The sequence below is a fragment of the Oreochromis aureus genome, linkage group 8, assembly GCF_013358895.1.
Source record: "Oreochromis aureus strain Israel breed Guangdong linkage group 8, ZZ_aureus, whole genome shotgun sequence".
Lineage (NCBI taxonomy): Eukaryota > Metazoa > Chordata > Actinopteri > Cichliformes > Cichlidae > Oreochromis > Oreochromis aureus.
In genome coordinates this window covers 4,435,971-4,463,801 of record NC_052949.1, presented here as the reverse complement: position 1 = coordinate 4,463,801, position 27,831 = coordinate 4,435,971, and the positions used below count along the sequence as shown (strand labels likewise).

Sequence of the window (27,831 nt, the reverse complement as noted above, 5' to 3'; positions counted from 1 at the left end):
TGCACTGTGGAAGTAATATCCACTCTCTATAATGCATAATGTGTAGCCCCAACACAAAAAACACAAGTGAGCTACGACTGCTGCTGCTGCTGCGGCTGCTGTGGGAATTCTTTTCCCATACAATAAAGAAAAAGTAACCAGCAGGAGAGTCTCGCTCACAGACAACAATGAATCATGTAGCCGCCATAATTAGTGGCCATAAGTGGGTGGATATCAGCAGAATAGCTCAAACAGTATTAAGTCATAACATTTGCCTGGCTCTTGACTTTCTTCCTCGAGGGTTACAGTTTGACTAATGCCTTCTGTTTTTATATATTCATGAAACATCTCATCTGTCTCTCCTGCACTCTTCATTGTACCCTCCCCATGCACAGCAGAGTCCTACAGTGACAAACGCACGTACACACCCAGTGGAACAACAAGTAAAATCCTGTTAGAAAGCATGGAGCTGAATGTTTTTGCTGTCAGGTGATGATGAAGCGCTGCATGCTCAAAGCATAACAACTACACGGTTTGTCCTCCTAACTGACTTAAAAAATGGTCATAACCAACAAAAATAACCTCATAAAACTTAAAACTAGCAGTTGAGCCCAAAAACATTCAGGAATATGTTTAGGGAGGTGACAGTGATGAGCGGTGATGGGTGTATTTCCACTCGCTTCTACACGGTCCGAAGCTTTTTTGCAACTAGAGACGATGCCCCCTGCTGGCCATTAAAGAAAAACATCGCTACTTCCATCCCTTTTACACTGCCTGTACAGGTTTAAAATAAGTACTTTGGGTTTCGTTTTGGTAGACAGATGGAAGACGTTCTGTCTCACCAGGTAAAACCAAGTGTCAGGATGAGTTGGTGGATGTTTTTTCATGTGGTTATTTCTGGATTTGACTAATATTTGTATACGTCTGGCTGGCATTTACCTCATTATCAGCGACTGTGAGCTTTGAAATTCAAAAATATGCATATGTAGACTGGCAGGCAGGCAGATGCAGACATTACTGCACACAGACCGACTCCTTTGAAATGGCCTCCTCAGCTTAGTGGATTTCCCTCCTGCTTCACTTTTCCTCAGAGCACATCAGTCTTGCTAATTGCCTGGCTGACTCCACTTTCTCCACACCGGTTGACTTATGGCCATTGATGTAACATGTTGCCAGTTAGGAGGCTGCTCATGTGCAGATCATGCTTGTGCACCATCTGCAGGCAGAGCATATTTTTAGATGCCGTACCGGGAGAGGATCGTTTTCAGTAAAGTACTTTTATAAAGAGCACCATCTGGTTATGAACTACAAATTAAAATAAACCTTCAACTAGCTCATAGACAGGGTTCTGTATTTTTTTGACAGTGTAGGGATAGAGAGCCTCCGAGGAATCGAGCTTTGGCAGGGAAAATGTTCTGACGATATTTGGTGTTGTGTCTCAACCGCTACACCAAAAAGATGTCTCGTATTCCACATTCTGACAAATCAAACTGCATGTTTCAGTGTTCTAGTTGAGACATTTTAAAGTGTTTCTCAATATGGTCACCTGCATGAGGAAAACACTTGGGACTCCTCCTTCTGTCTAAATTTAAGGAGTACATTACGCACAATAATAAGCCAACAAGAGCTGGGTCAAACCAGCTTGGGGTCCACTGTTGGGGAATAGAACCACTGTCGGTGGGACATGGACAGGATAAATGTACACTCACCAGCCTTTTTATTAGGTACATCTGTTCAACAATACTCCCAAACAGCTTGGTGTTGATGCGTTAATCTAAATCAGATCCACAAACTGTATGTAAAAGAGGCGCATAGCTATCACGCTGTTACCTATTAACGATCAAACTTTTGTCTTGAAGCCTCATGCGTAACATTTTTGACTGTTTGTGTTTTTTTGGGCACAATAAGTTGCCATGTTTGGACAAAAAGGTGGAGTGCTAATTTATCAGCTAATGCTAGCAGGCTTGGTTCATACTACGCAGACGCCCATATGTGATCTTTTGATATAATTATGGGCACAGAGAGTCGATTTTAGGTTAGTTTTGTTACAAATGAGATACAGTTGGCTCTTAGCTGTTATAGTTTTTACTTTTATTTAGCTTTGATTTTAATCCAGCCCAAAGACCAGCGAGCTCACGCTTTGACATTTGATGTCTGTCTGTCCTTCAACAATTCATAAAAATCCTCCTCAAGCCGTGAAGTTGTTTAGTGAAACTCACACACAGTTATCACCTAATGGGTCTTCACTGAAGTCAAAGTCGATAGCTTGTGAAATGTGTTGGATCTGTTGAGTCAGATGAGCTTCTACATCAGTTCAGTTTTACTTTGTTTGGTTGCCACAGTGGATTTGCTTCCTTCAGTTTGTTTTTCGTATGGGTGGCATTTCTCAGGGGGAAGATTTAAACAGATTTTTATTAAACGAAAGGGTTCTTTTCACTCATAGTTTTTTTTTAACTATAGCAACCTCAGCTATCGACTCCCACCCATCACAGAAAGTGGCCACGCCCCTCACATTGCATAATTTGAAGTCATGATAGAAGTTAAGCGGCAGACTTTAGTCTCTGTGCATTTGTCATGAAGGGTGAAATTAGCCATAAAGATCAAAACCATTAACTTGGGAGTGGAAGTGGATTGACTCGCTTTTGGAGCCAGCCTGAAGTGGGCAGTCAGATCCATTAATCATCTAATAATTTCCTTTGAAGGCTAAACTGCTGCTAAAATTGTTACCCCTAAAAGCCTCAACCAAAGTGTTCAAACCCTCTGAACTAAATTTTATTCTGAAGGATTTTGACTGTTTGAACTCTCAGCACCTCAGATGCACGTCTAACTTTGTTAACGAAACTTATTTTATTTTAATTGATCTTTATGTCTATGTTACACGGGGTCGTAAAATATGCATACAGTGTCTTTCTTCTCTTATCTTTAGTCTACAAAGGATAGACTGGAGGCCTTTCTCTTTAAGTAAGAAAGTCTTAGTAGATTTTCTCCATAAAAAAAAAGCTTTTGTTCTGATTAAGAATTTGAGTATTTTTAAGCAGAAGTTGTCATTCATACAATACAAACTGATGCCAGCATAGTTTCTAATTGTGAGTCATCCTAATTTAGCACACTCCTTGGTTAAAGCTCGTTGTGTCTGAAAAGAGCCTGTGGGTTATTTTCTCTGCTCTCCACCTAAACACTAAAAAGAACAATCTTTTATTTGGTCTTTGTTGCGGGAGTCGTCTGGATCCGTCACTGATATTTATACACGGGGATGCTGATGTTCTGTCCCAGTGTTTATTTTATAAATGAATCATGCCCGTCAGATTTCAAAGACTCGAGGGTTGCCCTAGTTGCAGATGTTTTGAGTTGCATGCATTAATTCTGAAGAGTTTCCTTTTTAAATGAGATTTCCTCACACCGAGAAGAGTGACAGTCAGATAAAACGAGCGTGAGCACAAAAAACGTACTGCCATTATAGGAGGACTTAACCGTTTGCGTGCCTCGTGTTTGTAGGTATTTATGTTCAGTGCTTTTGCTCTCCTCTGTTTTCCCTGCTCTGTGACACAGCACAAAGCCGAGCCAGCACTCATCCAGCTGGCTGCCTCCCAGAGCCCAGTGTGAGTCTGATTAGTGGCCACTAATAGATCTCGATCCCTGACTCATCTGTCCCACTGTTCACTCAATGATACCAATTACTCACCTTCAGGATGTGTCCTGGGCTCAGACAAGCCAAAAATATCACTTTCTAATTACCAGGACTTCCTCTTGGGGTCGGAATTGATGTCAGGCGTCGGACCGTGGTTTGGTCTGTGAAGTGGGAAAGGTGTAAAGCCTGAGTGTTGCTGTAGGTGCAGTAATTTGGTGGTGAAACCAAAGAGGAACGTGTATTAGCTGTCTGGTCTTTGGGGGCAGAATTCAATCATCTGTCTGTGATAGAAGGTAGCCGCTTGATAACCTCACTCACATACCTACACTCGCTCTTTCATCTGACATCCTCATCATGCGGTCGCTCGTCCTGCTTTAATGGCAGCTGGGATGGACCCCATCCTGAGTGATGGTGTACTGATGTACTGAGTGACTCCAGAATTGGATACTTTGACCAGGATGAGCTGACATGAGTGTGAAGTTTGGGGAACGAGTAGCAGCCTCACTGAACATACAGCATACACAGTTAAAGGATCAGAGAGATGATTGAGCCTCAGCTGTCCCCGCCCCTCTTCCACAGACTGTCCTGAATTACCATTCTCTTTGAAGACGGATCATCAAATTTAAGATCTAACCCCCAGTGATGCTCAGAAATCTGCCGATTGGTTTGTTCTCGGTGAAGCATCTGACCTGGCTGGCTCTGATTTTCAGAGACGACACCCAAAAGAAAACGCCGACGTATGTGCGAGGCTAATGTTGATGCAGTGATAAATGTCAATGTTTACTGACCGTGTAACGACGTCAGCTGTGGATAAATGTCACGCTGAAACACCGCGCCGGATTGTTTGTGCTATAAATGTACCTTTATCAAAGCCCTCGTTCCTCATTTTCATCAATCCCAGCGTCCCGCCGGCTGTGGCACACAGCACAGCGGCGTGGATCGCGATGTAGTCAGAGCCAAGCCGGCAACGAGGAGACTGATGGGCACGGCGTGTCTTTGGTGGAAAGGCAAAGAGGCCGGCGGTGTTCTGGAAGTCGATAAAAGCAAGTTTATGACACCCTGCCATGTTGAAAAGGACACATAAGAGACTTGCAGTGTAACTAGGCTATCAGCTTTCTGTGAACAGCAACAAAGCACATTATTTGTCTGTGCTTTTATAGCGAGACAGAAATCTTCTCTGATGTGATACAGCTTTTCAGAAATGTTCAGAAGCAAAAGGTCCGATGCTTCCAACTGCTATCGTCATGTTTCCGTGCACTCTCACTATACTTGGGCTGGCCGCCTGGTTTATTTGGTGATTATTAGATTAAATTAGACAAAGATGTGATTGATTTTACAGTCTTAGTTATTCAGTCACTGCTAACCAGCTCCAGCAATCAGCAATTTCCCCTCTATTGTTTCTTTATCACCAGGTTGGTCGGGTTGGGCTCACTAAGGCTGCAAGCCCAAATCATGGTTCAGTAAGTTCCTGCAGAGGGTGAGGAATATCTATATCTATATATATATATCTATATATGTGACAGGCACGATGTGGACCCAAATGCAGGACTCAGGAGACTCCAAAAAACAACTTTAATGCTGAACTCTTCCAAAAATACAATAACATAAAATAGCTGAGCAGGAACAAACGATCCAAAAATAAGGACTCTCCAGGGAAACATGGAACAAGGAAATACACAACCACGAGGGATGATGCAACAAAGGGCAAGGGAAGACACAGACAATAAATACACGCAAGAAAAAAGGGGATAGAAAACAGGTGAAAACACAGCAGAAGTCATTGAAATAATGAGTTGAAAAGAGGAAGTTAACCTAAAAATGAGGCGCAGCCAACAACAAGTCACAAAATAAACCAGGAAACAACAAAATGAGGAATCACAAACAGAGATGAAGACACAAGAGGATACAGAGAAGGTTGGATTAACTAAATAATCAGGAATCAACCTCAACAGAGACCAGAAAACAAAGGTAACAAGAACTAAAGACTAAACACAACTTCAAGAGCTCCAGAAACACAAAACCACAAACATGACAGTGTTATTTCCTAATTTAAAAAAGTGTGGCTGTGCCTTCACACATTCACACAAATAGAGTCTAATTCTATGGGAGACACTATATGGCCGTTTCTCATAACTACAGCATCTCCGAGGATCGGCTGGATGAGCTTCAAAATTGACGGCGATGTTGTTGATGTTCTGACAAGGATGTTTTTGAAGACCCATTGGGCCCAATTTGTCTATCACAGCGCTGTGATCACAACCCTCAGGGTGCACCTTGTCAGCTGTAATAGTCTCCCCAACCTCACAACCCCCCTCGGGTCCTTGAATTGGATAAGTGGTTAAGAAAATGGATGGATGGATTTTTCTGTGAGAATGTGTATTAATTACAGAAGTTTTAAAGCACAGCTTGTAACTGCATTTTCTGAAACACTAGCCATGCAGGCAAGTTAGATAGTTGTTTGTAGTGAATTACGTGCAGCTCACACACTTTATTCATTGTGTGGCAGCTTTTAGGTGCTTTTATTCAAAGTTAGTCTGCTGTAGTTGACCTTAAAACGCTGAAATGTACATTCACATTTTAGTTATGTTTAGAAGGTATCACGTGGTGATAACAATGTTTGAAATGTGGAGCTCTTTCAGCTCTTCATCACCATCTCTGAACATCTGGCTAGTATGGAACAGATGTCACACACAGACATACGGTAACACAGCAAATCAGACATGAAAAATCAATTCTGGAACACTAAAATTAGGCTCTGATATCCATCTCCACAAGCACTAATCAGTACAGATTAGTTAATCGTGACTGTTTCTCAAACTGCTGTTGGATAATGACATCATTGGTGATCGATCAATAGCAGCCAACAAAGTGAATATTGGCTAATACTTGATGTTTGCACTGATTTGAGTAGAAATACTGTAACTTTGCTGTACTCACAGCCTGTCAGGGTTTTGATTACAGGGAAGAAATGTGCAGATATATTCTGAGCATACTGCTTCTTCTTTTTACCTTTTCTACCTTTCATTTACAGGTAATCTCCATATTATCAAATGCAAGTTGCATGTTGCTGCAACTTGACTCTAATTTCAGACTGATAGCAGATTGGCTTTGTCACATTGATGCTTTATTGCCATCTTAATATCATACTCTCATGTATTATCCATTGTTGATCTGCACACGTCGCACACTCACATCATTGCCATGAGACACTCTCACAAACAACATCACAGTTTAGTAACACATTAATGCAGCGTGCTTACGGGACAGTAACAGTAATCTAATTACTTTTTTTGCAATAGTAATCCCTTACTTTCTTTATTTTATTTATTTATTTATTTTATTCATCTGCAGACCCTCTGGCAGGTTAGTAAAAACATACAGAGACACTATTTACAGCTTATGTGAGAAGGACAAAAACAGTGACCACATTATATTAGAACAAACAATGACAAGAAGAGTGGACAACAGAGGACAATATAGATAACAATAACAGAAATACATCAATTATATTGCACAAACCCCTACTGCACATGCCCTGACTGTCCTGATATTGCACCGACCCATTACACTAATAGTTGTTTCCCTTTTTGTAATACACTCTTTTTCACGTCCAACATAAAGCATGATTAATTAAACATGATCACATGTTTGTGTGTCCCTCAGCCACCCTTTCAAGTGACTCTTAAAGATGGGGAGTACCTCCCTCACTGACAGTGGAAGACTATTCCAGAAGCTCACTGCCTGATATGACAGAGCATTCTGTGAAAAGGTGGTCCGCCTGAATGCCAGTTCACAATCACCTCTAACAGTGGCTCGAGTCAGTCGAGACCCAGCAACACTGCTAGACTTTTGTTTAATAAAATCACTCATTTGTGGAGGCGCCAGACCATGTATAACTCTGTATATTAGACAGGCAGATTTAAATAATTTGAAATGAGTAAAATTTAGAAACTTGTATTTATCTAAAATTTGACAATGGTGATATGAAAAAGGTTTACTTTACTCACTACTTGAAAAAAGTAATCGGATTACACCCATCTCTGACAGTAAGTGACTGCAACTGGTTGCAGATCTGGTCCCCAGTAATGAAGCAACCATTATTACTCATGTATGATTCATGCAGGATTTTCAACAATGGTCAAGTTGAGTATTTTTGGTGCACCCTTTTGAAATTTGTATTTTATGAAGTTTTGAAGTAGTTGATGTTGTGAATAGAAATGGGAGGGGTAAAGGAGGCGAGGGAGGCGGACAGAGGAGACAGAAGACAAAAGGCCAAAGAGATGAACTTGCTTTCTCAGCAGAGGAGAGGACACGGAGTTACCAGAGTGCAGCAGTGTTTATCTTAAGGATGTACTGCTGGACTGCTATCCACACACACACAGGCAGTGCTGGGCTGTGGAGAAAACCCTGTTTATCAACTCTGAACCTTTTAAAACATCTTTATCGACGTGCTGTCATCATTTAAAGGTAACACGCAACAACAAAGCGCAAAGAATCGATGTAATCGGCTTTTATTGGCTAAGCAAACAGACACTGCAGGTTTGTTTTTTTAGCAGCAGCTGCTGATTTCTACAGCTACACAATTACATAATGTGTTACAGCTGCATCATTGTCCTGCGAATCCCCTGTGTGTTTGAATTCAAATCCACCGTGGGAAATGCCAACCTCTGCCTCAACAGATAAAACTGCAATTCTGTAAGTCGACGGTGTCTGAGTGTAAACACATTACACGGCTACTGCTGGGAAAAATACCCTAAAAGGGGGCAAAAATTTCAGTTTAATTTAGCAAAAATCTTACAGATCCTCAGATTTTCTGCCGTTTATCAGGCTCTTACATAATTTAATGTCATCATCATCATTAGGAATTATTGACATAAACTGCTGCGAAGCTCTAAAACATATATTAAAAAATCTAAAGCTATATTGTCTCAGAGGGTTTCCCACTGTACTTCCACTTTAAAATGTATGACTTTGAATCAAGCATTAAATTGCTTTAGTGTGGGATAAGGGCTAAGTTATATTAATAAATATTTATTAGATATAATTGATTATCTTTCCCAAGCTGCTTGCTTTAAATGCCAGAGGAGCTGATGCAAGAGAAATTTCTTCAAAGGGTTAAAGATGTCATATTATATTCATGAAAGTGTCAGACTTCTAAAACTGACTTGACAAAGTCATTTCTAGGGAGAGAAAAACGCAAAGGAAATTATGAGTAAGAGTAGATGCTTGTTTACTTGTTCAGGACAACACTGGTAAAATTTCCTTCTTAAACATGAAGCAGGACTGGTTTTTGTGTAAATGACTTCTATTTTTAGTAGTTTTTATAAGAGATAAAAATGATGTGCAGGTGAATCCATTTTAGCACTTCTGTTGTGTTTTCACTGTATTCGCTTCCAAACTTTACTTCTTCAAATGTCCACCTTTGAAATTAAATAATAGCAATAAAAAACAGTCTCATCAACCCAGCAACCCACTGCACTAATATTATAGGAAAGTGGCATGGCAGAACATGGATAACATATCACCTTTAGCCAAGAAAAAAAATGTTAATTGTGAACACAAAACTCACACTCACCTGTAGTGGCAGGCAGGAAACTTGTAGTCATGCTATTCGTCCAGTGTTTCCCAACCTTTTCGAGCCACGGCACACACATTAGAAAAATCACACGGCACACCACCAAACAAAAATGTGGCAAAAAGCATATTGATCATTTTTCCCCGTGCACCAGGTATAGCAGAATTTGCTCGGTTTGTCCCCCAGTATACCTTTTTTGGCCACTACTCATGCTGGGGCCTTCATCTGGGTCGGAATCTTCTCCAAGACCCAGGTCAAGATTGACTACTTTTTCTTTACAAATATTTATCTATTGCTATTATGCACTGCCTTGTCTCACTCGCAACATGACTATTATGCAATTTCTTCTTCGTCTTCTTCTGTTTTACTGCCAGTTGGCAACCCATTTAATTGGAGCAAGCGGTTGTACTGCCCTCTAGTGGAAGAGAATTTAATTGTTTAGCCCGTTACTCATGCCGGTCGCATAGAGTACCAATCAAGTGAAGCCAGATAATCTTCCATAGCACACCTATGTGCTGCGGCACAGTTGTTGGGAAACACAGCTAATGTCAGGAACTGCAGACTAAAGCACTGCAAACACTGCTTTGTATTTATTTAACATTGCATTGTTTATCCACTCTGCAGATTGTCTATGGCAATACATACATTCAGAAAATCACACACAAAACAACCAGCTGACCCATGCATAGTTGAGCAGAGCATAAACTAGTACGCAAATAACTACACACAACAAATATTAAGGAAATCTGTTTGTGCATTATGTAAATATTGGTCAGAATCTGTTCTGCTACTTTCTGCACCTCACTTATTCACAAGTGTTCACACCAGATGGGGAAACTGGGAAAATATATAAAACGGATGTTAATTCGCTAGAAATCCAGGTGCTAGCTGGGGTAGCAGTTCAGCTTATGGCAGGTCAGCTGATACTGTTCTTCACGTCCTGCTCGCAAATCTTACTTAAATTATGCTATTTAATCTGCTTTAGGCTGCAAGCCACTTTACAACCCACCTCCACAGCAGTCACTTCTTTTTCATGAAATTTCTACGTATCCTGTCAGTTGATTTCCATTCTGTGGCGTTGCTGCTGTTCTCCTCACCTCTGCCACATGTGCAGCTGGGAGGGTAGGGATGTGCTAGGGATGAATATTTAAAGTAACAATACTGCTTGATATTCCCTCCCAAGATTTCTCAACCCACTCCTCTCTCAAATGACTGCGCATAATTTTGTTTGACTTGTGACATGCTAGCTTCACCTGGCATTCTGCACTGACATCATTTTTTTTTTATATATTTAACAGCATATTTCTTCTGTTTTTGTGTTGAATCTTACCAGAAACTTACAATGTGAATATTTTATTTATTCTCAGAAAACATAGAAAAAGTGACTAGAAATGTAAAACTATTGCCCACAGTGATTTTCAACATCAGCTAGAAGTTAAAGTTACTGTGATACAAATGATAAAGCTGTAATAAAAAGCCAGTTGACAGTATAGGCCATATTAGATCTGAAACTATCAGCCGATTAACCAGAAGACCTCCATGTATGATAGTACATGGAAAGATTTTACTATAAAAGCAGGTTATCAATGAGATCACTGCACTCACTGTCCTTTTGTGGTATATTTTGCAATATCATCCTCATGCAACACTAGTCACGTGAACTGATCCCTTTTTCTAGACATACAAGCAACAATTTCTTGTGTTTTGGCGTTTTCTCCATATTCAACCTTCAGTCTCGCCTCTCTTACCTTCTCTATCTGTGCTCATCACAGAATCAGTCAAAGCTGATGTTGCCTAAGGCTTTACAGAGCAGTCCTGTTCAGGGTTAGGTGTCCTTCAGGTCTATTTAGTCTGAAAACTGACAAAAGGTTTTGCTGCTCAGCTGTATGAAGCTGGACTCAGTGGTGGTGTGGTTGTAATATGGGTGGCTGTAATAGTAGGAGACATTTTAACTGCTATTTTGAGACATGGCCTAACTTTTTTTTTTAGTAAATAAATTATAAAACACTCTGAGGAGTGAACTGGAAGCTGAACTCAAGGTCAGAGAAAGTGCCAGGGACTGGTAGAGCTTGAAATTGTTAACTCAGGGTGCCTGTGCTGCATGGTACATGCTCTGCTCTGCCACAGTAGGAATACTACTGCTTTTCCTGATAATAATTGCTGTAATTGCACATCTGAGAATAGTAACACTGTTAAATGTAGGCGGACATCTTACCTAAAGGGACGGCACAGGCTGTTCTTGATACGGGTGATTCTAAGGTTAGAAGTATGAGGCAATCACCTCATCTTTTTAAGCTCCACGCAGCCACATGCGGCTTCCCTGTGATCCTGAATGCAACACCTCGCTGCTGGCAACAGTTTGGAGAAATTTTGTATTCAGCGAAGGCAGAGCTTGTTCCATTTATAGCCTGCTTGGAGTTTGCGTTCTGATCTTGTTTGGGTTTTATTTTAATTTTCGAGTGCCCCGGAGAACTGGATATTATAATTTGTGGATGGAGGAGCACCGTTTCGTTCTTTTTTTCTTCTTCCTCGCACTCGTTCCTGCCACAGTGCCTTCCTCTGTAATTAATGGTCTCTGATGAGTAGTGAATTTATGATGGGGAAGTAGAGAGAAAGACAGAGTGAACTCGGTTCCAGCCAGTGGCATCCTTCCAATAGCTCATACTTGGAGTCTGATTGAGATTATGTAAAAATGATGAATGAATAAATGAGTGAGTCACTGGGAGGAGGGCAGAGAAATGAGGGAGAATTGATTAAAGTGGGAGAGAAGGAAGGAAGTCTTAATAAACTGTTATTCACTGTTCATGATGGAAATATTTAAGTGATATTAATAAGCAAACCGAGTACTGAATATTTCAGTCGGGGGCATGTTTGGCCTGACATGCTCTAATGTGGTTTAGAGATTATTTCGTTTTGGAGCGTTAAAATGGGAAGAAAGAAAGTTCCCGACCTATACTGTGGTTTTGGGGTCAATTTTTTGATGATAATTTAATAAAGTTGTCCTCTGTTACAAGTGGCAAACCTACATTGCTGCAGGTGACTCTTAACATTCTCTGACTCTATAATAAGTACCTTATACACCAATAAAAAGGAGAAGTTGTATTTGTCAGGTAAACACCTGGGTGCTTATCCTCTCCATTTAGCTGAAACTCAGTGGTGGTGATAAGCTGCTACACCTCTGCACTGAAACGTGGAGGTTAAATTAGTTTGGGCATCGTGCTAGGATGCCTCTTAGGTAATGTTCGGGCATGTCGAGCTGAGAAGAGACCCTGGAGACGTGCTGGAGGGATGATGCCTCTGGCATGGTTATGCCTCAGTGCCCCACCTAGAAAAGCCAGAGGGGAGAGAGAGAGAGGCATGGGCATCTCTGCTTAGACTACTTCCTCCACAATAGCTGCAGAGATGGATGGATGCATGGATGGATACATGGATGGATGGATGCATGGATGGATACATGGATGGATGGATGCATGGATGGATACATGGATGGATGGATGCATGGTTGGATGCATGGATGGAAGGATGCATGGATGGATGGATGCATGGATCTATAGATGGATGGATGCATGGATGGATGCATGGAAGGATAGATGGATGGATCTACAGAGGGACGGATGCATGGAAGGATGCATGGATGGATGGATGGATAGATGGATGGATTGATAGATGGATGCATGGTTGGAGGTGAATTTTTCTTTGCAGTCTTGCAGCAGATTCACTGCATACCGCGCTGTTAGACTACAACTGCTGATTCATCGTTAATGCGAGGGCTGTTACACACAGCAGTGTCATCACCCTGTACTGCTGTAACAAACTCCGGCTTCTAAATCCAACATTCAGGGAGCAAAAATAATCCGAAGTAAATCTGAGTGAAGCCCAGACGAGTACGAATGATTAGACCTCCGCCCAATGAAACCATAAAACTAACAAATGGCCTCTGTCAGACTCTTTGGCCAGCAGTGGCCAGTGCTGTGCTGCTGACACACACTTTTACACACTTAGAGGCTAATAATGAGAAATGTTTGGACGCAGCCTTGAGCAGGTTTTGGAATGTGTTCCCGACAGCTGAAATATGGCATCAGTGGCCCAGTCACAATCATTCACTAGCTTTTTAGTCTCCTCTCAACTCTAATGAACACAGAAGAATGAATCATGCAGAGAGGTCAGCATGGCAACTTTGTATAAGCATGTGTGGGAGGAAGAAACATCTTATTCTGTGAGTTTGCATTATTAGCATCCAGTAGAGAATGAAACAGACATTTAATGGTTTAAGGGGACAGAGGGATTTATGATCTTGATATGGAAGGCCAGAATAGTCGAGTCCAAGTTTAGGCTTGGTTGTGATAAATGGAGGTAATTCCTTGGAATTACTCAGTGGGATCCTCAGTGGGCTTGTACATGGGTTTGCATCCATGCAAGCAAAGTAGAAATATGACAGTGGCATCAGTGTCAACTTTAAAGATTCAACGATGTGAGTAAAATAAAACAATTTTTCGGGCAATTCATCAGATGCACTGGTAGCACCAACAGCAGCTGAAGAGCCGTAATAACAGAGGTGGTGCCAGTAGCAAGCTGGGAGGAGGTGGCAGCCCATTAACCACCACCAGGAGCAATAATAGCATGGTGGAGTTAAGGAGAAAAAACACCATGCAGGGCTGTAGCTGCTTTACACACGGATGAGTGATGCCATGATTTAAGTAACACGAGCTGCTCTGGGTTTTATGTGAACATTTGCCTACTTGAATTTACTAAACAAATGAGATACTACAGGGAGGAGTGGAATAAATTCACCTGAAATCAGGATGCAGTAAAATGTCAGCATGTTCAGAGATGCTTTTTTAAAAAGAGACCTGATGAGCAAAGGTCAGCCATTAAAATCTGTCATCGGTAGGAGGTGGCAAAGTTTTGCCAGGACTTCAAAACCAGTCGAAGGAGCTCAGAGGGGCCGTCAGTTCATTCAGTTATGTAAGAATTATGTAATCCAGCACTCATTACAGATAAAACAAGACACGGTGCTCAATTAGTGCATCACCGGTGAATAAATTTAGTTAATATATGCAGGTGCATGTCCAAGGAGGGCCACTTTTTCAATGTCAGGTTTATCCTCTGTTTTATTTATTTCTGATCAAATTATCTGATTTCCTGTGGGATCCCCTGACTCAGTCCCCACTGTATCACCCAAATAGAAACTTTGGAAATGCCTCTGAATAATAGATTCACCCAACACTTTTTAGGTACATCTTGAGACCCCCTGGTGTCTCTGGAGCTGCTTTTGTTCTCTGTGGCACAGATTCAACAAGGTGCTGGAAAAATTCCATGTTCACATGAAAACATTGCACAGTTGTTGCAGATTAATCGGCTGTACACCCGTGATGTGAATCTCTCATTCCTCTGCGTGCCAACGGTGCTCTGTTGGATTGAGGTCTGGGGACTGTGGAGGCCATTTGAACAAAATGAACTCATGCATCTAACTAAATGCATCAAATTTCTGTCGTGTGATTGGCTCATGACATACTTACATTAGCGAGCAGTTGAACAGGTGTACCTAATGAAGCGGCTCATTCATGTATGTAGATGATAGCATTAAAACCATTACATTTTCTTCAGGGAAACACAAAAGGAAATGTTTTCCACAGTTGGCTGTTATTTTGGAGAATTTTGGCCTCTTTGACCTGTTCTGGAGGCGTTCCTGAGTACTTCCTGCCATCAGGAAGGGCTGTTACCACAGGGTGGTGTTGGGCAATGGTTAGGCGTGTGGTAGTAACATTTAGATAACCTACGTTTTCCCAGCAGGACCTTTCACTGGAATGAGTAGAGGTGTGGGAATATAAGGTTTCTGCAACTGTCTTCCACCCAACATCTTTGCATCTCCTTGAGGGGGAGAAGCCATCTGTTGAGGGCTAGTTGGAGGTGGTGTCCCAACATCTGATAAGTACTGCATCGGTAACCAAATCATTTCTCTCTCACATCCCTAATCTGAGATAATTTAGCACTAACCAGAGTGCATAAACTGCATTTATGAGATGTGGGATGTCCAGTGATTTTGCCATTCTGAGTTCTTAATTCCAGTTAATAGTCTTTAATAGTTTCTTCAGTCTTTCCCACTGTTTTCTTTTTGTGTCTTTTCCCTGTATCAAGTTTATTTTTGCATCTGAGTTTCCCGGTTTAGTTTCTGTTACCTTCTTCCTGTTTTACTTTGATAGTGAATTGCCGTCTGTGTCTTGTATCTAGTTCTACTTCCTTCCCTGTGGTTTTATTGTTTGTGCACCTGTGTCTCATTTCCTCCCAGCTGTGTCTCATTCTGTTGATTAGCCCTCAGTGTGGGAGTATAAATGGTGTTGTCTTTCCTTTATCTCTTGTTGCAGTGTCTGTTTGCGTTCTTTCTCTGTTTCCTTGTGTCACTTCTGTTGAATTGCTTTGGCTTTATGGACTGTACTTTTGGACTTGGACCACATATCTGCTTACCAGTGCTGAGTAATGAACTAATAAACACACGCAGAGAGTCAAGAGGTGCAGTTCAGTGACTCAGAGTAATTGATGAGGCCTAGCAGACAGCGATGGGTTGCAACTGTCTGCATGTGGACACCTGCTAAAAGGGTGAGATCTCTAAATACAGTTTGGATAATGTACTTTGGGGTCTGTATCACTGTCATAAAGGAATAACACTTTTCACCTCTGTGGAAGGTTATCTTACAGCAGGCTCTAAACATGTTTGTTCTGCTGTAAATTTGGACACGTTAGCATGAGACTCGTTTTTGGAGCCTCCAATGGCCGTTGGAGGAACTGCACTTTTTGGCAGCACTAGCTTCACTTTCAGCCCTGGAGGTTGCTGCTTGGTCTGAACTAATTTTAGCTGTTAAGCTGTGCTGCTGTACTCTGAGCACCGATTCGTGTCTACATTTTGTGGATTTAGTCACTTCGCTTTTGTTCTTTGGTTAAAAAATCTGATATGGTGCTTTACGGATCAGGCCTGATCTGTAAAGAATGAAGTTTGGAGGAATTGATAAATAATTAAAGCTTAGTTTGGAGTTGATTGCTTCTGTAACACAATTGTCATCAAACTGAGACTCTTTCCGGAGGAACAAATCTAATCTCGACAATCACACAATCAGACCGTTTCACATCTTTTTTCTTCATTTAGGAAACAAATCAAATTTTACAAATAAAAGACAACTGAACAAAACTGGGACAAAAGAGAATCTTATGACTGGAAAAGGGGTCAGCTATTATTGCCCACTGCTCTCAGCTGAACACTGGTTTTACTGGGCAGCTCCCAGTTGTGATTGTGTGCATTTGTTTGCATGTCGAGTTCACGTTTTCACCAAATGGCTGCCCCGAATAAGTCACGCTGAAATGTGTGGCAGATGTTGTTGCACCATCACTGTAACAGTTGTTACAGCTGCAGTTACTGTACAGTAAATCCCAGCAGGTATTGCAGCAGATGACCAGCAGTGCTCGGCCTGGTAAGATACAGCGTCTCGTTGCCCCACATACAAACTCCCACCACCTCCCCCTTTACTGCATATTGTGTTTGCAGAAGGCTTCACATAATTTAAAGTGACAAGCCCCTGTCTCGACATTCCCTCCGTCTCTCCTGATCCCCCCCACTCCCTCTGTTTTATAACCTTCTTTTCTTTCCTGCCATGGATACACGCCAGTATGCTGCTGAAGAATTACATCTGTGACCACCTTGGACGCTTTTCTTTCAGACTGTACAGCTACAAATATTTCTGTTGCCAGGCTGAATCCACAGACCAGCAACATTTCAGGTTCACAGGCGCGAATGCAGACGAGTCATGGTGATGCACACCCCGACCCCGACCGTTTCCAGCTCTGTGGAACTTTGAACACCATGGGAACTTTCTGAGTGGTGTTTACTCAGCATGGCGCTATCATTATGCAGCTTTGGATGGATTTCTAATAAAATAAGCATAAATTATACATGCAAGGGCATCTGTAGCTTCAAGCTGTATGACAGTTTCTTAACTTTGAGTTTATAAAGTCAAAAGTCTTGCTTTAGTGCATCTGTGCTGCTCGGCAGGTCAATAAGAGGACCCGACGGGACAGATCAATAATGCATAGAGGCTCCGGCCGTCGAACGCTACACTACAGGGCCTGTAATTTACAGTTTGTTTGTAGTCTACCGCTGGTACATTATGTGCCTGTGTGTCTCGATGCGTCACTCCCACTCCCATTAGCTGCAGAATAAAGTCAGAGGATGTGGCTGAAAACTCAACAGATAACCTCTGATCGGATTGAAACTCTGTATTTGATTCAAATACCACGGGGTCAGCGTCCTTGCTGTGTTTTATCAGATCCTCCTGCAGTGCTGCTGCTGTCTCCCTCTCTCTCTCTGTAGAGGGTTTAAACACTTTAGACTTTCATCATGTGCAGCACATAGCTGCTATCCCTTAAAGGTGGATACAAGCACCAAAATCTGAGAGTTTATCCTGATGCCATTCATTAGAAAAAAAAAACCATCAGCAGCTTGAATTTTCAAAATAACCATCAAGCAGCTATTTTACTGCAGAATTTTGACATTTCTGAAGTTTCACTGATGATCTCTCTATTTCTGACCATGACTAAGTCAAATTTAAAACTTAAATAATCCTCAGAGCTTCCTTTACTTCTTTTATGTAAATCATCACAAAACTGCAATAGTGCATTTATCAGGGGTCCATCCTGGGGATGAACCTCCCACCTCAATCCTTCACCATCAGCTGCTTTTTGTTGTGCAGTACGACCCTCGAAGAACAGCAGCTATCTAAGTGAAGCCTCAACTGTTTTGTTCTAAAGTTCTTTAAATGTTATTCAAAGACTTTCATTAAAGGAATTTTGCCAACAAGTGGATTCTTCTATTGATTTATTAGCAGATATTCCCTCCATCCTCTTTCATGTGATTGATGATTTTCTTTGACACAAAAAAATGCCAAGACCTCAAAACCAACAGCTAAAAACGACATACTCTGACAGGGTTTGCAGTGAGGGTTGAATTAGAAACAATTTCCACAAACGAACCTTTTATTTCTGCATATACTGTGTAGGAGAGTGAAACATTTCTGCTTCATCCTCTTTCTAAACATTTCAAAACATGTGGTTCGCGTCATAATCTCATTGAGCACATTGGTAAGTCAAGTGTATCCTGTTCCTTATCCTCTCCCTGCACATTATTTTTCTTTCTGTGTCTCCTTATAACTTGTGCATAAATAATGAAACTAAGCCTGTTCACTCATGCAAACAGCGACTGTAACGGATCACCTCCACGAGGCCAGCCGTGCTTTATGCGTCAGTGGTCACAAGAGGGCACTAAACTGTTCCCCATGCACGGAGACTTCATTCCCATTCATGTCACTGTTTCCTTGACAGACTTTGACACGTGTGTGAGGCAGCGCTGCTGTCATGTGATAGCGAGAGATTTTGCTGTTCGACAGTTTTTTCTCTTGCCTCTGGGTTCCTGGGACAGTTGCAGTTGTTGGAATAGACAGATGTTCCCACTGTTTTCACACGGGGTATTTTGCCTGAGGTGTGTTTGTGTAACAGAACGACAGCAGTGTGTGTGTGGTGTGTGGGGTGGGGGCAGTGTTTTGTTGTATACTGTTGCTGAAGGACAAAGTGAGTTTTTATGGCTGTTACAGCAGTAGCACCGTTGGCCCTCACATTAACACTCACTGCTGACAAGCCTCAAGGTCCAAACTATTAACTACAGCATGTTTACACAGTTGGATCAGTAATATCAGAGCTAACCACCTCATTCACTCACAGTCCAATGAGCAGATTAAAGCACATCTGCCTGTCCATTCTTTTACCAGCTGACTATAAACAACATGTACAGTACATGCTACTGGAGTCTTATAATGCTCATGGAATGAAAGCTCGAATGGTGGAATAGCAAATTACATTTATTACATTTAATTTTTATTACATTAAAATTAAAAATCTCTTTCATTAGAGTGTGCATGCCAAGAAAGACAGCAGTACAATCATGAGCAATAACAATAAAACACAGAAACGGCCTTAAATTTGTGGAGTTCTTACTGATCTGCTGTTGGGACAGACAGAAAGAATCTAAAACATTCACTTCCCACACTTTTTTTGATGAATGCAATTCAGTAAGCAAGACAAGAGTAGCCTTATGAATGATAACATACAGGTGGTTGAGTGCACCACATGACACAGCGGACATAATGCATATTGACTGCTATTTTGTTGCTAAATCTTTTGCATTGTTTTTTAAGCAGCTATTTACCTCAGAGTTCAAATATCTGCTCAGTTGTAAAGGGGTGACTCTGTGCCAGTTCATCCGACGGGTCCCACCTGACCATCGCAGACTTGCCTGGGAAAGATGGCCTTCTCAATCCGAATGAAACAAAGATTCCATTGTCATTCCCCCCAAATTTTAAAATCCCATTAGCTTTAATTATCATTACGAGCTAATGATTATATTTTTTCAGCTACATCTGTGATGGTCAGGAAATTTTTAAAAACTTGATGAACTGAGATGGAATGACTCCAATGTCAAGTGAGTCTCTCTCTCATGCAGCTGCTTTTCTTTATCGTGTGTACTGGGGCACATGGCTGCACATGCGCCTGAAAATCATGCCACTGTTTTCAGATTTCATCGTAAGACATGATCTTGTCACCAAAGACATTTTTCAGTGTCTCATCATTCACTCTTTAAATTCCCCTCCCCTCCATCTTTTGGCTGCAGGTCGAGAGAAGAGAAAGGGTCCCATGATCTCTGCCGGCGATGCCGAGTTCCCCCGGGATTACCACACCCTGGCTGCCACTGGCGGCCGCGGGGCCCGACGGTTCCCCGACAACAGCAATGGGGGCTTCACGTCGTCCTCGCTGGACCGCCGGCACAACTCTGTGGCCGCCAAGAGCCTGGAGGCCCTGAACAGCATCCACAAGGCCGACATAGAGCGTCAGCGAGACGCCATCATGGACCTCCAGAAAAACAAATACTCCAACAGCCCCAGCAGCATGTCACAGGGCTCCCCCGCTGCGGGCCGACAGGTACTTTCACACTTTCTTCTCTGATGTGAACAAACCAAAAAGAAACAATGAGCGGACGACTATTTCCCTTTGTGACATGAGTAATTATAACTGCAGCAGTGGTGGTCTTGGCACTTTAATCCTTGTTAATTCTACTTATAATGAGCTAAATATCTCACATTCACTCCTAATTTCCATAAAAATAGAAGGTAGGATTATTTTCCTGTTTCCATCAATCCTCCTGAGGACGATTGGTGCAGGATACACCGCCTTCATCGTGACTCATACTGTTTATCTTAGCAGGCGGAAAGAAGTTGTTTCTAATCAGTCGGCTGCAGTTTATGTGGTTTCTTTTATAGTTTGTCAGGAAATCGAGCGAACAGTCCTGTGAGAATACCTACAGAAGGCAGCATGCGTACACAAAATGATGAAGCGAACTCAAATGGCAGGTTTTTTAAGTGACAGTAGACACTTTGCTTTCACTGTGAGCTTCTGTCTTGTCAGTAATGACAACAGCTGAGGTTATTGGAGTTAACTAAAATGAAAATAAACCAGTTGTGGAAAAAACAAATTATAAAAATAAAAACTAGAATTCTGAAATAAACAAAAACCACCTGAAACCAGATTTTACTGCCCTGTCACTTTAATAAAAGCCCTTTATCAATCCACCCATCAACAAGTTTAAACATGACTTGATCTTTTCAACTCCGCCCATCCCATCTACCAATCGTTTTACTCAGAGATGGTGTGTTTAAATTCAGAAGACAGAAATAAGATATTTATTTTTACCTTCTCCGTTATGAGACTATACAAGAGGTCAGTTAAGGTTTGCTCTGCTGCCTTGGTGGGGGACAAATTAAATCGACACCCAAGTGTTTCTAAACATGCCTACAAATATAATCTCACTCGGAGTGTCGTATACTTCACCTAGTATGCTCTAACCCACCTCTACTGGCTCCTTTCAATGAGGAGGTGTTGCAGCTCTACTCTCCTGAAAGAGTTGCTCACCCTGTCTCTAAGGGAGAGCCCAGACAGCCTCGGGAGGAAGCTCATTTCTGCCACGATCCTACTCTTTTGCCATGCACAGCTAGTGGCCATAGATGAGGGCAGGAACATGGCTGTTTGTGTTTCACAACTTCCTCTCATTACCACAGCAGACTGATACAGCATCCACATCACTGCAGAAGCTGTGCAAATACATCTGTCAGTGTCCCGCTCCACTCACTTCTCACTTGTAAACCAGAGATACTCCAGGCAGGAGAGGGCAATCCAGCCCTTTCCAGTGGAGAATCACCCTCAGACTCAGAGGGGCTAATTCTCTTTCCATGTGCTTCACACTTGGCTGCTCCAAATCGCCTCAGCGCAAGCTAGAGGTCACGTTTGATGAAGTCAGGAGGCCGGGATCGTCTGCAAAAAGCAAAGAGGATGACATCCTCTGCGTCTGCTCCCAGCAAATGTGTCCAGTATCACTGACAGGGCAGCATATGTCACAATTCAAATCATAAACATATCCATACATATCCATATCATATGAAAGGAAATATATAAGATGTTGGAATAAAATTAATTTGACAGTGACTTTCATCCACATAGCCAGCTCCTACACAAACAGATCAGAAGGAATAAATGAATTCAGTACAAAAGGCAAAATAATTGGTGTTCATAGGGAGCAAAAATACACCATCTGTCAAAGTTATTGATGCTTTTCAGGTCCTGTGCAACATTTTAATTGGTCAACAGATTTCTAGCATTGAACAAAGACTGATTCACTGGTTTTAGAACCTCCCAGTAAGGACTTGTTTCCTTATAAAGTCTTAACTCGATAAATAAAAGGATATATCGTGTATGGATTATGAGACAGAGCCACATCCACATTTCTATACAAATCTAGAGTGGAGTGCATCCTCGAGGGAGGTGTGAGGGCTCTCCGAGGGCTGTCGGCTTCCACGCGTGAACATTTTCTTCCTGAGAGATAATAGCAGCACATCGGCAGGCCTGCAAACCCACACAAGAGCATTATGTGGCGAGACGCCTCTGGGGCTTTAGACACACGGATGCAGTGGAGGCATTTTTACGACCTGCTCGCTGGGTCAGAAATGGCCACCTTCTCAGCGGTTATTACCTGAAAAACATCAGCAATAGCATATGGAGAAAAGGATTTAAGTGAGACAGCGAGCAAATGTCAAAATGTGAGACACCTCCCTTCATCAAATCTCCTCCCTCCCTTTGCTCTGTCTTTTTTCTTTGCTTCATATTCTCAGCTTCACTCTGCCATCAGTCACCACATGCTCTCATTTGATACCTGTGACAGATGGTCTGCTGCAGCTCTTCTCTGTTCGGCTTTAGGGAATAGTTTAGCATTCAGCCATAGGTGCGTATTTTCAGTCTTTCTCAGAAGGAGATGATGTCATATTGAAAATGCGGGGCTGGAGCGAACAGCACCTCCCGGGGCTGAAAAATGAAGAAAAACTGCAGTTCCTCTAATGGCCACTTGAGGCTGGTTTCAAAAACGAGTCAGTCCTGACAGACTTAAAATGTTAAAATGTACAACTTTACAGTGGAAATAGACATTTTCAAAACCCAGTGTGTCATGTCACATTGCTGTGTCCATTTTTTATAGTCTGTAGACATGATGTTTTAAGACCTGCTGACATCGTTTGTTTCAAGAATAGATTCATTTATCAGTTTGCTGATTTTTTTCCCCTGGTGGCTGGAACATGTACACTATCTATAAAGACCAAACAGTTTTTAGGGATGTAAAGTTGGAAATTTTAACGTGGGGTTTGTTTTGGTTTCCCAGAAAACCTCTGCTGGCCATTAGAGGTACTACAGTTTATTGCACTTCCACCTTGACTTTATCTTTTTTTTAGCACCTGAGGTTTTTCTAAGTTATAAAAGTAATAGGTCCAAAAAATGTATTACAGCCATTTAGTCCTTTGTCAGGACACATCTGCATGTAAACTTTAAAAAGATCCTACTGTACTCAGACCTGGTGCCAACCAGTGTGATGCTGTGCCTTATTAGTGAAGGAAGAAGCATGAATGACTCATACGAATGGTCAGCTGAGGTGACCTGGATCTGTTGCCTGAGAGAAAGTCAGAGTGACTAAAACGTCTCTGGGTTTCATGAGATGTTTTTCCAGGGTCACAGAACTGGACTTGGCCTAACTTTGGTTTTCTGTGCAGGAGAAATGAGGGCAAATCCAGGTAGGGTGCAAGCATGCCATCCAACTCACTGCAAGCCGAGTCGCTCTGACCGGCTGTTGTTTAAAGAAAGCTCCAACATATAATGCAGGGCCAGAATCCAAAGTGCTTGTTGGCTTGTTGAACCCCCAAGTTAAGGTCAGGCTGTCCTCATTCTTATGGGGAAAAAATGTGCAGATTTGTCAAAGGCTCTGGTGTGTCCCAGTTATACACAAGACATTCCTGCACCGAGTTCTGGAATTACTGAGATAGTGCTGTCACTTTCAACACATTATTTTTCTGCAGCAAACGGCTGCATTTTACCCCAAACAGGATTATTATATAGGCCAAAGTCTGCATTTGGAGCTTTGAAGGCTGGTGGTGACATCAGTTGCAGGTTTGTCTCTTACGTTCCCATCCCATCAGAACATTTACTTTCCACTTTGTTTGGCATTTCTTTCACTTGCCGATTATAGTTTTTCTTTCACTTCTTTTTAGTGTGTTAGAGACTAAAACTCGGTTAGAATTGGAAAAACATTGTGGTTTTTATAAAAACCTTCAGGAGAGAAGTGATAGAAAAGAAAAAATCCCTTCACAACAATAACTCCCCTTATTAATAAATGATGGCTTGGGAATGACGATCCCACTTACTAACACTATAACCCAGTTTGTGAATGAGCCACGCCAGAGGTTGTAACAAAACAGCAACGACCAACCTGGTCGTCGACCATCTAACATCTTTACATAGGCTTCCTTTGTCTCTGAACTTGGACTGTTATCTCTCTGCATCCAGTGTTCCCAGTGGATGAAGGCACTTGGTATGTAACGGTGTGATGAAAGCTGCATCTGACCATAAAACATCCTCATATAATTACAAAAAATGGCCAACAACTTGATATTCACAAGTTGTTAGACGGTAAGCGCCGCCTGCTTTAGTGTTTTATTCAAGAAGATATGAAAGTAGTGATTGAGCCCATAAACAAAAGTGTTTCCTGAGGTCAAAGATTCATAGTTTTCCCATAGAAGTCTGATTTCTTTTTGCAACCGGACCGATCACCCCCTGCTAGCCATGAGAAAGAATGCGTTATTAAGGTAATTCTGGATGGGCTTGACTTTTGAGACTCAGAAGAGTGCCCTTGTTTTATCTACAGTCTGTGGTTTACTGTAACTTCAGAGGGGGTGAGCATCTGACCATTTTCCAAACCAAGTAAGCTGGGTTGTTTTCAGATGTTTGAATTGTTTTCAAATGCTCCATATTTTCCTTCTCCTCAGTTGATTGTTGAGCTGAGAATACCCCTTCAGTCTTATGTCTTCCAAAAAGAACCAGTCTGCGTACTGTATCATAATACTAGTGTGGAACGGGTTATTTAGCATTCGTATGTACATCCATCCATCTGATCACGTGGGCAGCAGTTTAAGCAGAGACATCCACGCCTCCCTCTCCCCACCCACCACTTCTAGCTGTCCTGGGACACTGAGGCGTTCCCAGGGCAGGAAACTCAATCTCTCCAGCCTGTCCTGTGTCTGCCCCGGGTTCTCTTCCCAGATGGGTATGCCCAGAGCACCTCACCTATAAGAACGTGTCCTTTTGCCCCTCCCAAATGCCCGAGCCTATCTCTTAGCCCAGGCACATTTTTGTATTATCACCTAAAGCAAAGAATTGCTGAAAATATCACAAATACTTTCAGATGTATTCTAGTCCCGACCTCCTGAACTTTGTGTGTTGAGCACGGAGCAGCTGTGCTATTAATGTCTCCTACAGTCTGTGGCGTCATCCCTGTTTACAGCAGAGGAGTCCTTCCTCCTCTTCACTCTGTGGCAGGCGGCTAATGCACAGACTGATTGATTACCTGTCCTGATTCCAGCTCTGTATTTAACACAGGCTGAAATTGATCTTCTCACATCACCCTGAAAGCAAACAAACCCGAGCATTCTCCCTCTCCTTCTTCCCCTCCATGTGCTGCGTTTATTTACCCAGACCACACCTTCTATCTACTGATGAAACAGGGTGGACCGAGGCCGAGGGAGAGGGAGAGAGAGATGGAGAAACAGGTGGAGTCTGCTGTCGTCATGGCAACCCACCGTTTCCCCATATAAGGCAACTGAGTGATATCATATGGTTGGCAATGCCTGGGCTTTGGAAGGAGGCACACGCTGTACCGAGTGAGAGGCGGCAGCAGCGGGAGAGAGAAGGAGCGACAAGGAGGGAGGGAGGGGTCGTTTTATCGTCTCTGTCCGGGATGGAGGGGGGTGAGATAGAGTGACAAACACAAGAGGACAGAGAGAGAGAGAGAGAGGAGGAAGAGGAGGGTGAGGAGGAGGGGTAGGAAGACGTGCTAACTGCCTCTTAGGCGCTACTACGGGCACCGGCGAGGGGGGACTCTGGCGGATTCTCGGGGCAAGGGAAAGACACACACACACACACCAACACACACTCACACACACGGAGAAGCCGCAGTGGAGAAAAAAATGGAGAGGGGGGAGGAGGAAGAGGGAGGCGTGTGGAGCGGGAGGATCCGCCGTCATTAAGTAGAAACGGTAACTCGCTCTTTTTCCTGTGTGGTGCTGCCATGACTGTGTGACGCTTGGAAGGTGATGGAGAGGAGGGTGGTGGAGTAAAAGTAAAGGGGTGTGTGTGTGTGTGTGTGTGTGTGTGTGTGTGTGTGTGTGTGTGTGTGTGTGTGTGTGTGTGTGTGTGTGTGTGTGTGTGTGTGTGTGTGTGTGTGTGTGTGTGTGTGTGTGTGTGTGTGTGTGCGTGCGTGCGTGCTCCTCATGTATGTGGATGCAAAGCCAGGTAGAGCTGATGAGTGCACACACCTCTTGTGTTTGAGTTTGTGTGTGTGTGTTTTTTAGAGGGGAGGGTCCAGTTGTTGTCATGTAGTCAGGCAGGTGAGGGTCAGGTGTGTCCGAGGTGCCGCAGTGATGCATGTGTGGATGCGTGTGAGCCTGGGAGTGCACATGTGTTGATGTGTTTGGGCTTGGAGAAGGAAACAGAGTGATGCGAGGGAGGGAGGCGGGGGAGGCGGGGGTGACGGGGGCACAAAGATGGCTAGTTGGCATGCAGGTCAGGCGTGCACGTCTCTCCCTGCTCATCCCTCTCTTTCCTTTCTACGAGTCCGGCCTGTCTCAGCGTGTATGTGCGCCTTGGGATTTCAGCTCAAGTGATTGAGAAATATTGCAGGCAGTAATCACCGAGTCACGGTGCATAGGGGGCCTGTTTGCGTTAGATGAGACAGGTTTTATGTTCCAAAAAATGTCCGCTTGTTGGTGCATTAAATTATCTGTGGAGTGACTTGGCGGTGGATTCCTTTTCTTTTCTTTTCGCCACTCCAATTTAAGGCGAATAAACGTGGCGAGCAGGTGATTACCCAGCGCACAGCTCGGTGCGAATGGGAACATGTGTCAGAGATTAGAACACAATGGGTGCTTGACTTTGCAATTATCAGATGTTTGTTGCTGTTGCTGTAATTCAGACGAGAACCTGGGAGAAGGACGGTGACATTAACGCCTATTTTCCACCTGCTGACGTGTAATTATGAAGCCGGCGCGCAAAAGCGCCTCCAAGCTGAAAATGTGAAGCCAGCTGGAGGTTAGAGGTTGTAAGCTCTACATATGGAGAAATAATCCTTGACAGGATTAAGTTTCTTTGGAAAGAAGAAAGTCAGAAAGTGAACTTAGGATACATGTATTTTATTCTGATGGCAACCTTTTGATGACGAGAGGGCAAATTCAGGCAGGATGGCGATTAAACCAGAATTTTTCCTACGTCCTTTTCCTGACGCATTGTAATGAAAAGTTTTTGCTTACTGGGGTTTAAATTACTCGAGCATAGCAGACATTTCTGCGTGTCAAATAATCAGAAAATGAATAACTTTCTATCAAATAAAGAAACACACACTCGCTGGATTTTTTAGGGGAAAAAATATGCATACTAAATGTGCTTATGTGTGCAGCCAACCCCAAAAAAACCCATTCTCAGCCAGGAAATCCCCTGTGTATGAGATATATTGCAATATTTTATATGAAAGCAACATGTGGGAGCAGTAAAATCTGTACTGATTACATTTAAAAGCAGTTTCACACAACAGAGCCAGTGTTGAAGAGGATAAAGCTTTAGCCATCCTTATTTTGTTCATTTTTATGGGCTAAATTTCAAATAGGCCAATATTTAAACACACATTGAATCACATATTCTACCTGTAATAGTGATAAATACTAAACTTTTCTTTCCTTCTGCTGAATGAAAAGTGAAAAGGAGAAAGTTAAAAGCTCCCTCTGAGATTTCTTCATTTGATGAAGTTGAAGTAATATTTGACAATGTGTTATGGTCAGTAAGGATATGAAGGTTTCTCCCTTCCAGTATTATACTGGAATATTGATTTTTATCCAATATTCTGTATAATATGAAATTGTTTAGTGATCTCCTACAGTTGCATATCAGTCTGGCCATAAAGACTGTTTGGGAACAAGAC

General features: G+C 42.4%; 1 protein-coding gene across 1 annotated transcript in view; it reads left to right on the top strand.

The window, feature by feature from the left end:
* Window positions 1-27,831, top strand: part of LOC116328597 (SRC kinase signaling inhibitor 1-like) — a 153,992-nt gene that overhangs the window by 40,806 nt on the left and 85,355 nt on the right. The window contains exon 2 of the mRNA XM_039616720.1: window positions 19,891-20,198. Coding sequence (XP_039472654.1) covers window positions 19,914-20,198 — 285 coding nt within the window. The 5' untranslated portion in view covers window positions 19,891-19,913. The remainder of the gene's footprint in view (window positions 1-19,890; window positions 20,199-27,831) is intronic.